The sequence below is a fragment of the Mesoplodon densirostris genome, chromosome X (genome assembly GCF_025265405.1).
Source record: "Mesoplodon densirostris isolate mMesDen1 chromosome X, mMesDen1 primary haplotype, whole genome shotgun sequence".
NCBI classification, from domain to species: domain Eukaryota; kingdom Metazoa; phylum Chordata; class Mammalia; order Artiodactyla; family Ziphiidae; genus Mesoplodon; species Mesoplodon densirostris.
Genome location: NC_082681.1, coordinates 94,469,341 through 94,484,603, shown reverse-complemented (window position 1 = coordinate 94,484,603; position 15,263 = coordinate 94,469,341). Strand labels below are relative to the sequence as shown.

Sequence of the window (15,263 nt, the reverse complement as noted above, 5' to 3'; positions counted from 1 at the left end):
CCTGCATCGGCAGGCGGACCCTCAACCACTGCGCCACTAGGGAAGCCCTACCTTGTGTTTTTTTTTTTTTTTACCATTTATTTATTTAATTTTTGGCTGCGTTGTGTCTTCATTGCACCGCCAAGCTTTCTATAGTTGCGGCGAGCTGGGGCTACTCTTCGTTGCGGTGCACGGGCTTCTCATCACAGTGGCTTCTCTTGTTGCGGAGCACGGCCTCTAGGCACGCGGGCTTCGGTAGTTGTGGCTCGCTGGCCCTAGAGCGCAGGCTCAGGAGTTGTGGCGCGTGGGCTTAGTTGCTCTGCGGCATGTGGGATCTTCCCGTACCAGGGCTCGAACCCGTGTCCTCTGCATTGGCAGGCGGACTCCCAACCACTGTGCCACCAGGGAAGTCCCTACCATGTGTTTTAAGGTGATTTTTCTGTCAGCGTGGCCATGACATAAACAGTTGCTTTTGCAAGTTGCCAGATTTGGTGTGATTGGAAAGCACACACAATTAAACTACCTTGAGACTTATTTTGAAAATGTGTTCAATATTACAAAAATAGTATACATCACCATTTGGCCACGGAAGTGTTGAAATATAATTATCCTCTTAAGTGCATTTTCCAAATGACAATGTTCTGTTTTCAGCGGGAAATATGGGTTGGAGAAGAAAGTCAACATACAGACCTCAAGAAAGAGGTGATGGTCAAGGCTATCCCAGTGCAGTTGGGCCTGTGGTTGTAAGTGTTTTAACATTTGATGATTTTTATTAGTAGAAATTAGTTTTTGTGAAAATGTTGTTGAACCAATATAGATACAGTGATAAAGGTCTTCCATGTGATAAGGAACATTGATCCAGGAGGACTATATTCTGGTGTTGCCTGGATGAATGCTGTTACGTTCCTGGGGAATTTGACTGATGACTCCCTTCTCATGCTTATTAACAGATTGCACACAGCCATCCCGACATAGATGAAAATAGCTTCCAAAGTCCTTGTGGGTAACTGTTTTCCTGGAGTAGCCTCTCTGTGGGAAGAGTAACTTTACTAAGGATAAGTATGCTGGGAGCTCGAGGCTTTTTAGGGCATGAGCCACCTCGTCTCCTTGCATGGACTTGCAATACAACTTTCTCTGCTCCAAAAAAAAAAAAGTGTACTGAATAGTATTGGAAAAATGTCTTTAGATTTATTTATGATGAAATGTATCTTTGTATTTTGTATATTTATATTGTTGACGTGTATTAGTAACAAAACTTTTCATTTGCACACACACACCCATAGTTCCAGCAGCCCGGTGATAAGCAACCCAAACAAGAGAAGCCACTAACTGAAAGTCAGGACATAACACCTGGTGAAGAGAAAATGGATGAAGGAGCATATTCAGTTAAAGGTGAAGGGAAAGGGAAGAGGAATGCCTGTTGGGTGTGTGTATGTGTGTGTGTGTATGTGATGTGTCATGCATTATGTGATATACCAGTAAGAGAAGGAAAGAAAACAATAGAAAGGGATCTGAAACATGGCCTGAAAATTGGCTGGAGAAGTGAAGAGAGTATAATTTGCAGTTTAGGGCAATCTCTCACTATAATAAATTTTCCCCAATTTATGAATGAGAAAATGGAGGCTAAAGGATTGGGTCTATCAGAGAGCACTTGGCTTTTGAATACAAATTCTGTATTTCACTCCAGAGTTTGTGTCTTCCTACCATGAACGTTGCTGTAAAAAAGGTGAATGATTTTGCTCAAAACTCAAATGTCTGTATTGTAATGTAGCTCATTATTGCCCCAGTTCAATGTAGTAGGATAGAGGCTCCAGAAATGAGTCTTGTATGATGGCCATTGTTTCTGTAATTCATATTTTTACATGGTACGTTTGATAAAAGCTGGATAGTTCAGGATACTGGCATACAGGTAGCTGGTTTAGTATGATTTTTTTTAAAGTGGTTTTTAAAAGGTGGTCACATACTTCTATGGTTAGGAAAATCAAAAGGTTAATTATTCTAATATTAACATGAGACAGACATTATTTCTCCTGGATATATATAGTATTTTGAAGCAAAACATTTACATAACTCAGGCCACTATTAAAGGTTTGTAGAATATGACTGGCAACAATGCCCTTTCATTTATTTCTACCCCATTTCCTTTATTCTCATTGTATATTTGACTGTTCTTCATAAATTTTACTGTTATTTTGGTTATTTTATTTTATTTTTTTTTTGCGGTACGCGGGCCTCTCACAACCGTGGCCTCTCCCGCTCTGGAGCACAGGTTCTGGTCGCAGAGCCTCAGCGGCTGTGGCTCAGGGGCCCAGCTGCTCCACGGCACGTGGGTTCATTGCGGACCAGGGCACGAACCCACATCCCGTGCATCGGCAGGCGGACGCCCAACCACTGCGCCACCAGGGAAGCCCTATTTTGGTTATGTTTTTGATTTAAATGTAAAATAATTTTACTTTGTTGTACATGGGCTTGTTTTATGGAAAGTTACATATAGGATCTTTGGAGTTAAATATGTTTTGTTTATTTTCACGAAATAAGTTTGTGGCTACTCCAGTAGAGTTTGGGTGTCACAAGTATAAGATATTTCTTGGGCCTGCAAATCCACTGAGCTAACTCTTCAGAAGGTTACATTTTAATTGTAATCCTATACATGGTATAGACTTCAGGCTTTTTTAATAGCTGATGCTCACTGCTTTTACTACACTATAGCAAAATACAGAAATTATGTGTTTATTATGGTTTATTCTTAGACCATTTAAAATAAAGGTTTCAGAATACAGGAAAACAAATATGTAAAGTCCATTCCTCGTTTCTGTTAATGATGCAAAAATAACCCCTTACTGAACTGTACACTTAAAAACGGTTAAGATGGTAAGTTTTATGTTACGTGTTTAAAAAAAAATTTTTTTTTTTTTGTGGCCTTGCGGCTTGTGGGATCTTAGTTCTCTGACCAGGGATTGATCCCGGGCTCTCGGCAGTGTAAGCACAGAGTCCTAACTACTGGACCGCCAGGGAATTCGCTGTTACGTGTTTTTAAACTACAATTACAAATAACATAACTTTTGTCTTCCTGAAGTACAATGTAGTTGTCATGTATTCTCTTTAATTTTTACTTTATATTTCTAAAAACATAAAATTTACAGAAAATTTGCAAGAATAGTACAATTAACTCATATACTTTTCACCTAGATTCACCGATTGTTAATAGTTTTACCACATTGGTTTAATATCCTCTTCCCTTCCCCCCTATATATATACACACACACACTACACACTTACTGATATGTTTGCTATTATTACTACTTAGTCATTTATTTAGATAAAGGTTCAACTATTATGACCCTTTACCCTAAGTACATTAGTGTATATATAGCCTGAGAACAAAGAAAAAGTAATTCTCTTGGCTAATCACTGTACAATTATGAAAATCAGGAAATTTGACAATGAGAATATGCAATCATTAAATACACAGTGTATATTCAGATTTCCCCAGTTGTCCTGATAATTTCCTTTATAGAAATTTTTTTGATCCAGAGTTCAGTCCAGGGGCATGCATTGCATTTAGTTGTCATGTCTGTTTAGTTTTCTGGCATTCATGACACTTGACATTTTTGAAGAGGACATACCAGTTGGTTTGCAAAATGTTAATCAGTTTGAGGTATTTTTTAAGACTTTTTTCCCCACTCAACATTTATTGTTGTCTGCTCATGCCATGTAATATGCTAAGTACTAATAAGAGACATGGTTACAACCTTGAGCTCACAATCTAGTCGGAGAGACCCAAACGAATCACTGATAAGTACAGTCACAAGTACAATATGGATAAGTACAAAGGGAGCACCTAATTTGTCTGAGGGCAGTCTTGGGAAAGGAAGAGGGTAATAAAACCCTGTTTTCCTAGTTTCTGGTAACAGACTCCTGAAATAATGCTCTTGGGATTCTCATGCATCACATTTATTACCACACTAGCTAAGGCTTTTACTTCATAGCACTGAAGGAGTGAATATTATCATTCCCTTATTTATATCTCAAGTTTTACTTCTTAAATTGATAAACTTTTTATTTGCAAGGTCCTGCCGTGGAAGCTAATCAACAGGAACTGGCTCAGCCAAAGACTGGGTGTGGGTGTGGAGATGGTTCTGATGTTAAGGGGAAGAGACTGCCAAATCCAGAGCCCATTAAAGAGCCAGAAGCAGGTATGTTATCTATTACGCATGCAAATTATATGGTGTCAGTTTTCCACAACATTATGTCTTTAATAATATAAAGATAACATTACTGTTGCTTTAATAGCAGAGTTCACATATAAAGCTGATTTGAAATGTAGTTCAGACCTTAACTATCAGGTATAAATTAGAAATAAATTTGGTCAAAGCCATATTGAATTATAAAGTGAAAGCATTTTCTTACTTTTAAGTATAAGCCCTTTAACCAACAGTTAATAATTTTCAGATGCTTTTATAGAGATCTGCATTTAACAAATGTGTAATGCATTTGTAACACACATCAGTTTGTATGAAATATGCTGAAGCACTGAAGTAGGTTCTAGTACCAGCTCCAACATAATTTGTGTGACTCCGGGCAAATCCCTTAATTTCTAAGCCCATCTTTGCTCTTATAAAAATAGTGACTTCAAATCATATATTTAAAAATTATTTTCAATCCTCATTTTTACTTACTCTGGTTCTGTTGCATAGAATACAAAGATAAGCTGCTTTTTGTGATTTTGTTTATCATAAATCGTCAAATCCTGACCTGAGTCAAATTACATTTGAATTGAGGTTTCATCACTAAGAAAATGAACTAACACTTTGCTTGATATTTGTTTTTCTGTTGGAGTTCTGAATGCCTGTCCTCAGATTCTGTTGAATTCTGAATTATCTGGCTCTTAAAGAACAATTGCATTTTATTTTTTCTTCCAGTTTTATTGATGTATAATTGACAAAAATGTGAACAATTGTATTTTAAATCCTTCCCCGAATGAAGCCTCAGATGACTGAATAATAAAATATCAAGAGACAGTCTAGTTTCTGGTCTCTGTGGCTGATCAAGTAGAGAGTGCATGTAGTCAGTGATGGTCAAGGTGACTGTTAGTAAGATACCTGTGCTGAGCACGCTCCCTGTCCCCACTGTCAGTCTTAATGAGCTACTGTTCCTAATAAAGTGTGGATAGTATGATATAATCACCTCTAACCATGTCAAATGTGTGAAAATTTTGCACCTTGCGGCATCAAATTGTTAAGATTGAATTTCAAAGACCATAAGTGAAGCACTTCCTGAGTAATCAATTTAAGTGTGTTTTACGTGTGTGTTTTCCAAATTACTGACCATTAATCACACAGCTTCTGAATTTAAAGGAAGCACTTGATGTTTAGAGAAGAAATTACCCTGCATTAGTCTTCTAAATATTTTCACTTTACATTCCTGGTCCATTCCAGACTCTTTATGTTAAAAGATAGTTTTCAGGCTACTTTCAGGAACCTATTGAACATGGCTGAAGTGTACTCATAGGAAGATCATAGCCTTAAATACATATGCTATTAAAAAAAGATAATAAAATTACCTGAGCATCCAATATAGAAAAATAATAACAAGGCAACAAAATAAATCTAAGGGGAAAAGGAAGGAGATTCTTAATAAAAGACAGGTATGAATCATTAGGAAAAGGAAAAATAATACAACTAATAAATCAATGAGATTGCTCTTTTAGAAAATATTTGTGAATAGAAGATCCACTAGTTTAAATAATCTTGCAGAAAACAGACAAAAGGCTAAGTGTACACAATAAGGATTATGAAAAAGACACAGATATTGACTATATTATCTATCTGTCTATCTAGATATTTGGCTCCTTTCTCTCCACCCCACTTCTGTCCTTTTTTTTCTTCCGGACTGTGAGACATGGTACTATTTTCCTTCACAATGTGATGTTACTTTTTTTTTTTAAGTTTTTTTATTTTTTTATTTTTATTTATTTATTTTTGTGTGTGTGTGTGTGTGTTTTATTAGTTTCTGCTTTATAACAAAGTGAATCAGTCATACATATACATCTGTTCCCACATCCCTTCCCTCCTGCGTCTCCCTCCCTCCCACCCTCCCCATCCCACCCCTCCAGGCGGTCACAAAGCACCGAGCTGATCTCCCTGTGCTATAGGGCTGCTTCCCACTATCTATCTACCTTACGTTTGGTACTGTATATATGTCCATGCCTCTCTTTCGCTTTGTCACAGCTTACCCTTCCCCCTCCCCATATCCTCAAGTCCATTCTCAAGTAGGTCTGTGTCTTTATTCCTGTTTTACCCCTAGGTTCTTCATGACATTTTTTTCTTAAATTCCATATATATGTGTTACTTTTGATGGTAGTGACTTAAAACTAGTGTAACCATATAATTTATTATACAAACTGGAATGCTTTTAGGTGTGTAGAGAGTCACTACTCATAATTATAGCAGGAGTATGGATGAAAACAGGGACAAATGGTTAACCTACTACTATGTAAGGGCTAAACTGGCTCATAGAAAGTTTTGTACTTTTCCACAGTAGAGCCAAAACAAATGCAATACTAGCCTTTCTGTTTTCCATTTAAGCAATTCTAAGTGTGACATGACTGTTTTAGATACCCTATATTAAGAATATTTTTTTCAAGTCAAAACATTTAAATGAACTTTTAAAAAGTTTCTTTTGTTTCTTAGGTTTTTTATTTGTTGTTTGGTTGGATTTTTACTAAAAGTAAAAAAAATGTTGCTTTCTACTTAAAACTACCTCTGAATGGAAGCATTGGGTTTAATCACTTCTGAACTTGAACAGTCTGTTTCTCTGTACCACTAGAAAGAGTGATGTGTTTAGCAAATATTGTTAAAGTGCCTGAAAGTCTACCTTCAAAGTCTCTACAGAGGTTTAACTGTATATAAGCCAAGGGTCACCCTTAGGGTTCTGGTTTTAGTCCATTTTATAAAACTAAGACTGTAGTGTCCTTTGTATCCCTTTAGCGTCATCTGAATAAAGTTCTAACTAATATTCCCAAACGTTATCTTACAGGTGAAGGGCAACCACAGGTTTAAATGAAGACAAACTGTAACCATGCAGGCTGTTCTTGTGTTGCAAATGTGACTGTTAAAATTCTCTCAGTAAAGTTTTGAAGTTTTGTCCAAAGAAGTCTTGCATGTCTTTTGTTAAATTTATTCCTAGGTATTTGATGCTATTGAAAATTGTACCTTTTTTTTTGGAAATTTTATATTTTGTTTGATCTGGTATATAGAGACCTAAGTTTTGTGTATTGTTTTTTCTACCCAGCAACCTTGCTAAAATATGCTTATTAAGTCCTAAAGTTTATCTTTAGATCCTTTTCAGTGTTCAACATACATAATCATATCATCTTTGAATAATAATAAGTTTTGTTCCTGCCATTTTAAACATTATAGCTTTTATTTCCTTTTCTCATTTTAAAGTAGATAGACCTACCCAGGAAAATGATGTTGAACAGAACTGGTGATAGTGGACATCCTTGTTTTTCCCTGATGAGAAATGGAAAATTTTCAATATTTCACCATGGTGTTTCCTGTGCTTTTCTTTTGGTAGATATACTTTGTCAAAGTCTTTCTATTCTTAGTTTTCTTAGAGTATTCATCTTGATTACGTGTTGAATTTCACCAAACACTTAAAGTGCATTTATTGAGATGATCATAAGATTTTCCCCTCTATTAATATGTTAATGGGTTGAATTAAATGGATAAGTTTCTATGTTTAAGCCAATTTTATATTCCTAAAATAAACACAGTTTGGTCATGAGTAATCTATGTCCTAATAATTTGTTTAGGATTATGTGTCCTCATGAGTGACACTAGCCTATACTATTGTTTCATGTACTCTCTTTCTTCGACTTTGGTATCAAGGTTATGCTAGCTTCATACAATGAGCTGGGATGTAAAACCTCTTCCTCTATTCTCTAGAGCTTCAAGGCTGTGAGTAATGTAGGGCCGGGCTTTCCTGTGATCAGCTGTTTCTGAATTGCCTTTCTCTTTGAAGATTGGACTTTATTTAAAAGGTAGAGACAGAAGGGGCAGCTCTAGGTTGCCATCCCTTCAAACTTTGTGAGGTGCCCATCTTCCCTGCAAGATACCTCTAATGGTGCTGTCACTCTGAAAGCTACCTGCTCCTGTTTCTATGCTGATACCAATCTCCTGTACACAGAAAGTTAAAAGTCACGGCTCTGTTAACTTGCCTAGATGATTTTGATCTGTCCTGTATCGTCACGAATGGCTGACCAACGCTGGAGCTGTTTACAATTATGACCATAGCTTCATCTATTGAGTTCTTTTATCTAATAATAATAGGATTTACTATAAAAACTCACATTTATAGAGTATGTACTGTTAGCCATTTTTGTGTGCTAGATTCTGTACAGGTATGACCTCATCAGATCCTCACAAAGAAAGTCAGAGTTCACAAAATTGAGAATCTCTGACTCCAGTAAAAAGCAGATTGGGGGTTCGAGTCTGAAGTTCAAAACCCTTGCTCTTTTCTCAGAGTAAAAGCTCCTGAAGTGTTGAGTACAGAACTGATGGTGTATATGATGACTTCAGTTATAATCTGATGTTTTTATAAGATTTAATTTAAATTAAAAATATATAAAATTGTTTGACTTAAAAGGCTTTGTTCTTCTCTTGAAGGAAGGGTTTCCCAATATGTGAAACACAGACCACATACTGCAGATGAAGCGTTGCCCCAGATGGTATTCCAGACGAAATCATTGATATTAAAAACAAACATTTAAAAATAATAACATGCTTATCATATAGTGCTACAGAAAAATATAACTAGAACACTAAACCTTTTGGGGACAGTTTATGGAGAGACAGAGAAAAAAACTTATGCCACAAGCCTCATGGCAAAATGCCACAACATCTCCTGCAAACATGCCTATCCTTCCAAGTTATTCAGAGGTGGGGAGGGAGCAGCCACAAATCCCTTTATCTCCTCTGCAAAATCCTCCATTGGCCTGACAGTCACAGATCACACTCAGAAGCCCCCAACTGCCTGATTCCAGCCTTATACCCCTATTACTATATACAATGAGAGCAAGTTACATCTCTGAGCTCCCATTTTTATCTTAACATCCCAAAAAACAGTTCTGAAGAAAAGACCCTGCTCAGAATCCATCCTGTTTAAGGAACAGTAAATGCAGTTATTTCTCCCTCTTAATACAGGTTGAAAGATATTTCCTCACCCAAAAGGACTGAAAATCTATGGTTCAAATAAGACTAAACGTAGGGTATCCCAGTTTGCTACAAAATATGTGAGAAGTCCCTAGGCTGTAGAGTTGGATGAAAGGATTAGAATGTAGGTAGAAGAGGGAAAGGGAGCAGGGCAACTGGCTGAGGCCAGACGACCTGGGTCCTACCTAATCTGTCTGCTTATAGGCCATGGCATAAAATAGCCACTGGTTTCGATCCTGCCTCTGACATGCACCGTGTGATGGTGGGAAAGGTATCTATATCCTTTGGTTGTGTTTCTCCATTTCCAAAATAGGAATTAAAATATTTACACTAAATGATTGCTGTGGTGAAATAAGTGAGGTAGCATATGGATACATATGGTGTTTGCCATGGGGGATATTACACTGGTGGGGCAGAGAAGACACATAAACAGAAGAGCAGTTGAAGTGCAAAGGAGGAACACAGGGAAGGAACCTAGAAAAAAAGTGATGAGAGGGGTGGCCACAAAGCAGGAGGAAAACAAGGAGAGGAGACTCGTGAGGGTGAAAGAGGCCAACTGGACTTCCCACACCCACTGATCACTGGGTTCACATACTTGATTCTGTTGATATAAGGCTGAGTGACATCTATGCCTTACTTAAAACTAAAATAACCGGATTGGCAGTGTTGTGTTTATTTAATAAGTATTTATTGAGAGCCTAGTCTCTTCCTTAGCCCCTTTGTATATGGGAAGGCTTTAGCGAATTAGCCAATGCAGCCCCTGGGGGCTGATCTGAGAAAGTAGCAGTGACTAAGGTTCATTATAAATATAAATGTGGGCAATACCCTGGTACTAGATGATTCTGGCAAGAGTGTGGGGTAAAGGGCACAAGCTCCCTGTGCCAGAGATTCCCAAGATCACCCTCAGGCTTGATGATCTGCTAGAAGGACTCAAAGGACTCAAAAGCTGTTATACTCATGGTTTGGTTTATTACAGTGAAAGGATACAGATTAGAATCAGCAAAGGGAAAAGGTGCATGGGATGGAGTCCAGGAGAAACCAGGTGCAAGATTCCTTTCTCAGGGGTCCCTTCCCAGTAGAGTTGCATGGGGACATGCTTATATATTCTCCCAGCAATGGTGTGGGACAATACATGTGAAATGTTGCCAACCAGGGACGGTCATCTGAGCCTTGGTGTCCATGTTTTTTTGGGGGAGTCAGTCACATAGGCATGCAGAGTTCATGTGACTGATCTCAGTTACTCAGACCATATCTCCCCAGAGCAAAACCAGACAGTCATCATAAATCACACTGTTAGGATAAACTTACTTGATCCTGCTGGTACAGCATGTCCCAAGGTCTTAAACATGCAAAAACTCTTATCAGGCAAAATATTCGAAGGGCTCAGAAGTTATCTCTCAGGAGCCATCCAAGGGTCAATCCTGGAGGCAGGCTTTTCTTTGGTATGTGCAGAATTTGAGCAACCCAGGCCCACTTAGGTAACCCTTTCCTGCACATCCCCCTCTAAGAGAACAGAAGTTTGCAAAGAGATATTTCCTATGATCTCTTGTTTATAATGTATTATTTCCAATAACCAAATGCTGGTTTAATAATGGTGTAGGGAGGAAAAATATCTTTTTTCTCTACCCTTTGAAGTTCTTGGCTGGGGCTGCTGTAACAAAAGACAGATAACAAGAGAAAAGCATATTAATTTGTTTAATATAAGTTTTACAAGACCCGAAGAAGTGGTTAAACCTGAGCGTTTTATGCTAGGTTTGATGAAGAGTGGGAAGTCCTGGAAAAATGATAAGATAAAAAAGAATGTGAGCCGAGTGTAATAAACTAGGGGAAACATCAAGGCCTGTCCAGATTCTTGTCAGTGTCCCTGTGTCTTTGGAGATAAGGATGCTCCTTTCTTCTGGGTAGAGGGAGGGCACCTCTCACATGAGTGTCTTATGACCTGTTTCAGAGAAAGGTCAGAAAATCCTGCCTGTACCTGCCATTTCTTAAATTCCTTCAGCTGGAAGTATTCAACATGTCAAGGTGCCATATTTTGGGGTAGTGTGTCCTGAACTTCATCATCCTCTAAACTTGATTATCTAGTGTCGTCATCACTCAGACAAAACCCCCCAATCAACCAAACCAAACCAAACCAAACCCGAAACCAGAGACAAAAAACAATCTTGTCTGAGCCCCTGCTGGGAATCAAGCTCCTTGCTCTGGGCTAGGCAGGCTCTGAGGACATAGGAATGATTGATTCAGGCAGAATATAAGTTCTCAAAGAGCTCAGAGTTAATGAGTAGAGAACCATCCAAAAGATAATGATTGATAGAACAAGTATGATGAGAGCCATGGCAGGGGAGAGCCAAGGGATGCTCAGTATACAGAGGAGAGCCCTGTAACCCAGGTGGTCAGGAATGGCTTCTCCCAGGGGATGATGTGAGTGCTCTAGGTACTGCTTCACTGTAAGTACATTTCAATCTCTCTGTTACTACCCTTATTAAAAAAAAAAAAAACTCACTGTTCTATTATCCTCATTTTATAGGTCAAGTAATGGAAGATAAGACAAGTTGTTCAAGGTCAAATCACTAGTCCCCAGTGCAGCTAGTTTTCAACCCAGGACTCTTAGAACCCCTATGTACTTCTCATTATAACCATCTATTTGCTTTTAATATTGTCTTCTGTCTTAATTCACATTCACCATACATATGTTTCTTTGCTCTGCTTGTCCCATAAATTCTTCCTCTTTAATTCCTCAGGAGTTTATTTATTTATTTATTTTTACAGCTTTAGTGCCAAACCAAAATATTTTTCAAATTGGCTGTACAATTTTGCATTCTCACCAGCAGTGTATGACGGTTGCTTCACATCCTCATTAACTCTTGGGATGGTCAGTCTTTTTAATTTTAGCCATTCTAAAAGGAGTGTGTGGCATCTCCTTGGGGTTTGAATTTGCATTTCAACATGTTGAGCCTATTTTCATGTGCTAATTTTTCATTCACATTTCTTGTACATGTTTCATTGGGTTGTCTTTTTTTTGGCTGCATTGGTCTTCGTTGCTGTGTGCAGGCTTTCTCTAGTTGCGGTGAGCGGGGGCTACTCTTCGTTGCAGCGCGTGTGCTTCTCATTGTGGTGGCTTCTCTTGTCACGGAGCATGGGCTCTAGGTGCGTGGGCTTCAGTAGTTGCAGCATGCATGCTCAGTAGTTGCGGTGCACGGGCTTCAGTACTTGTGGCGCATGGGCTCTACAGCGCAGGCTCAGTAGTTGTGGGCACATGGGCTTAGTTGCTCTGCAGCATGTGGGATCTTCCTGAACCAGGGATCAAACCCGTGTCCCCTGCATTGGCAGGCGGATTCTTAACCACTGTGCCACCAGAGAAGTCCCTGGGTTGTCTTTTTTTTTTTTTTTAGGATCTACTATTTATTTTTATTTTTACTTGGTATTCTGAAATTTTACAGTAATATCCCTTTGTCTAAGTCGTTATTCATTTGTGTTGGATACACATGGCCTTCATTTCTAAGGCACATTCTTGCATTATTTCTTTGATAATTTTCTCTGCCTTTTCCTCTGTTCTCAGTATCTAAGTATCTGGAAAGTTTTAAACTCTAATTCTAGATCACCTTTACTAAGACTTAAAAAAATTATTTCACTCCTTTTGTCTGTTTATTCAACTTTCTGGAAGATTTGCTCAACTTGTTTTTTCAAGCCTTCCATTGAATGTTTCATATTAGCTACCTGCTTTCCAGGAGGTTTTTTTGAAATCTATTTTTTTTCACTTCAATAAAAAATTTAAAAACACAAAAAACCAAAAAAATCTACTTTTTGGGAATTCCCTGGTGGTACAGTGGTTGGGACTCCATGCTTCCACTGCAGGGGGCATGGGTTCCATCCCTGGTTGGGGAACTAAGATCCTGCAAGCCTCACAGTGCGGCCAAAAAAAAATGTACTTTTCTACGTTTTCTTAATTAATGGGTGATTAAAATATAAACATACACTTAATCCAATTAAGGTCTCTTTATTGAGTTCTGAAACCAATATTTTGGCAAATTCCTACAAAATCTTGGAAATTCATTTTTTTTTCCCTTCCCAGTGGAAGAGCACTGAAGTTGTGTGTTGCCCATAGACTTACAAACCCTGGAGTCCCCTAGCCTTGACAATAACCTTTTGTAAAGGACAAAAGATGGCCCATGGGAGCAGAAATTCTTAGGCTGTATCAACTTTGGAGTGTTTTCAATGAGCTGAAAGCCAGGGAAAACTGGCTGATGTTTGCTCTTTCCCCCAAGTCACCTGATGACTGTCTTTGATTCAGAAATACAGGTGAAGAGGCACTCAAAGGATGACAGAAAATGCAGGGAATGAGAGAATGTAGGGAGTTGTTTTTTGTTTTTGTTTTTCTTATGGAAGAAGATAAATCCCTGACATCTGGTCAGTTTAGACTCAAGTTTACGCATTAAAGGTGTTTGGAAATCCCTTTTTATTGCTCAGGCTTTGGATCACAGACCTTTGTCAGGAACTGTGTGGCTGGGTCAGAAGTCATGCTGAAGACTGGTGTCAGCCCCCCTCAGCCAGGGCTCCTTAGAGAAAAGATACTTACCTAGGCCCCAGGTAAGGCTTATAGTTGCACAAATTGGTCTATGTCATAGGGACAAAGGCCTCAGGATGACCAGAGACCACCAGCTGTGTCTGCTGGGAATCATGAGTCTGAGAATCCGGTGATGAATTCCTCAAAGAGGCACGAGCCCCTCCAGGCTGCTCAGCTCAGGTCGGTCAGGGTCTTGGGCACCTGGAATTCCAGTACTTGAAGGACAAGCATTTGCAGCAGTTGTGGGTAAGCAGCCTCCCCCTCCTGCACGAAACATTTTGCTTTGGGGTCCTGGTAACAACCATTGCTTCATTTAAACAATTATTTATTTACTTTAAAATTGTGGTTAAAGATACATAACACAAATTTTACCTTTTAAGCCATTTTTAAGTGTACAGTTCTGTGGCATTAAGTACATTTACATTTCTGTGAATGATTACTATCATCCATCTCCAAAACTCTTTATTTTGCAAAACTGAAACCCTGTACCCATTACACATGACCTCCCCATTTCCCCCTCTGTCTCTCTTTCACTCCTGATATTGGTAATCTGTCTCCTCTTTGATTTTTGTTTGTTTGTGTTTTTGGTCAGTCTGGCTAGAGTTTTATCAGTTTCATTGATCTTTCCAAGGAACTAGTTTTTAGTTTCATTGATTTTTTTTCCTCTTGTTATTCTGTTTTCTTGATACCTTTTCTGTATTATTTCCTTCCTTCAGCTTGGCTTAACTTTGTCTTTTTCTAATTTCATGAGGTGGAAGCTTAGATCATTTTTTTTTTTTTTTGCGGTATGCGGGCCTCTCACTGCTGTGGCCTCCCCCGTTGCGGAGCACAGGCTCCGGACGCACAGGCTCCGGACGCGCAGGCTCAGCGGCCATGGCTCACGGGCCCAGCCGCTCCACGGCATATGGGATCCTCCCAGACCGGGGCACGAACCCGTATCCCCTGCATCGGCAGGCGGACTCTCAACCACTTGCGCCACCAGGGAGGCCCGAAGCTTAGATCATTGATAGGAGGACTTGATGGAGTTCAGGACATGCTGCTCCCAAATATGGCACCTTGGCATATTGAAAACTTTAAGCTGAAGGAAGTGGAGAAAACAGCAGAAGCAGGGAGGTCACTCTGACCTTCCTCCTGCCCTCTCCCCTGAAATAGTTCATATACCCTCATATGAGAGGTGCCCTCCATATACCCAGAGGAAAGGAGCATTCTTATCTCTGAAGACAAAGGAACCCTAATAAGAATCTGAACAAACAGGCCTTGCTAACTTTCCCCCAGTTTACTACACTTACCACATGCTCTCTGACCCTATCATATTTCTCTATGACTGTCTAGGCTTCATCAAACCTAGAATAAAACTACTCAGGTCTGTTTCCTCAGGTCTTCATTTCCTTAGGAAGGTTCCCGTGTCATGTAAAATTTATATTAAATGAATTTGCATACTTTTCTCCTGTTAATCTGTCTTTGTCATTTTACTTTTAAGACCCAGCCAAGGACCCTAAGAGGGTCAA

General features: G+C 39.0%; 1 protein-coding gene across 1 annotated transcript; it reads left to right on the top strand.

Annotated features, from left to right (window-relative positions):
- Positions 1-713: 713 nt before the first annotated feature.
- On the top strand, positions 714-7,096 carry LOC132481438 (X antigen family member 5-like; the record flags this gene model as incomplete). The annotated part of the gene is made up of 4 exons (XM_060086298.1): positions 714-722; positions 1,269-1,371; positions 4,050-4,175; positions 7,018-7,096. Coding segments are annotated over 4 exons (261 nt in total), but the record flags the coding sequence as incomplete, so codon positions are not given.
- Between the last annotated feature and the right edge of the window lie 8,167 nt (positions 7,097-15,263).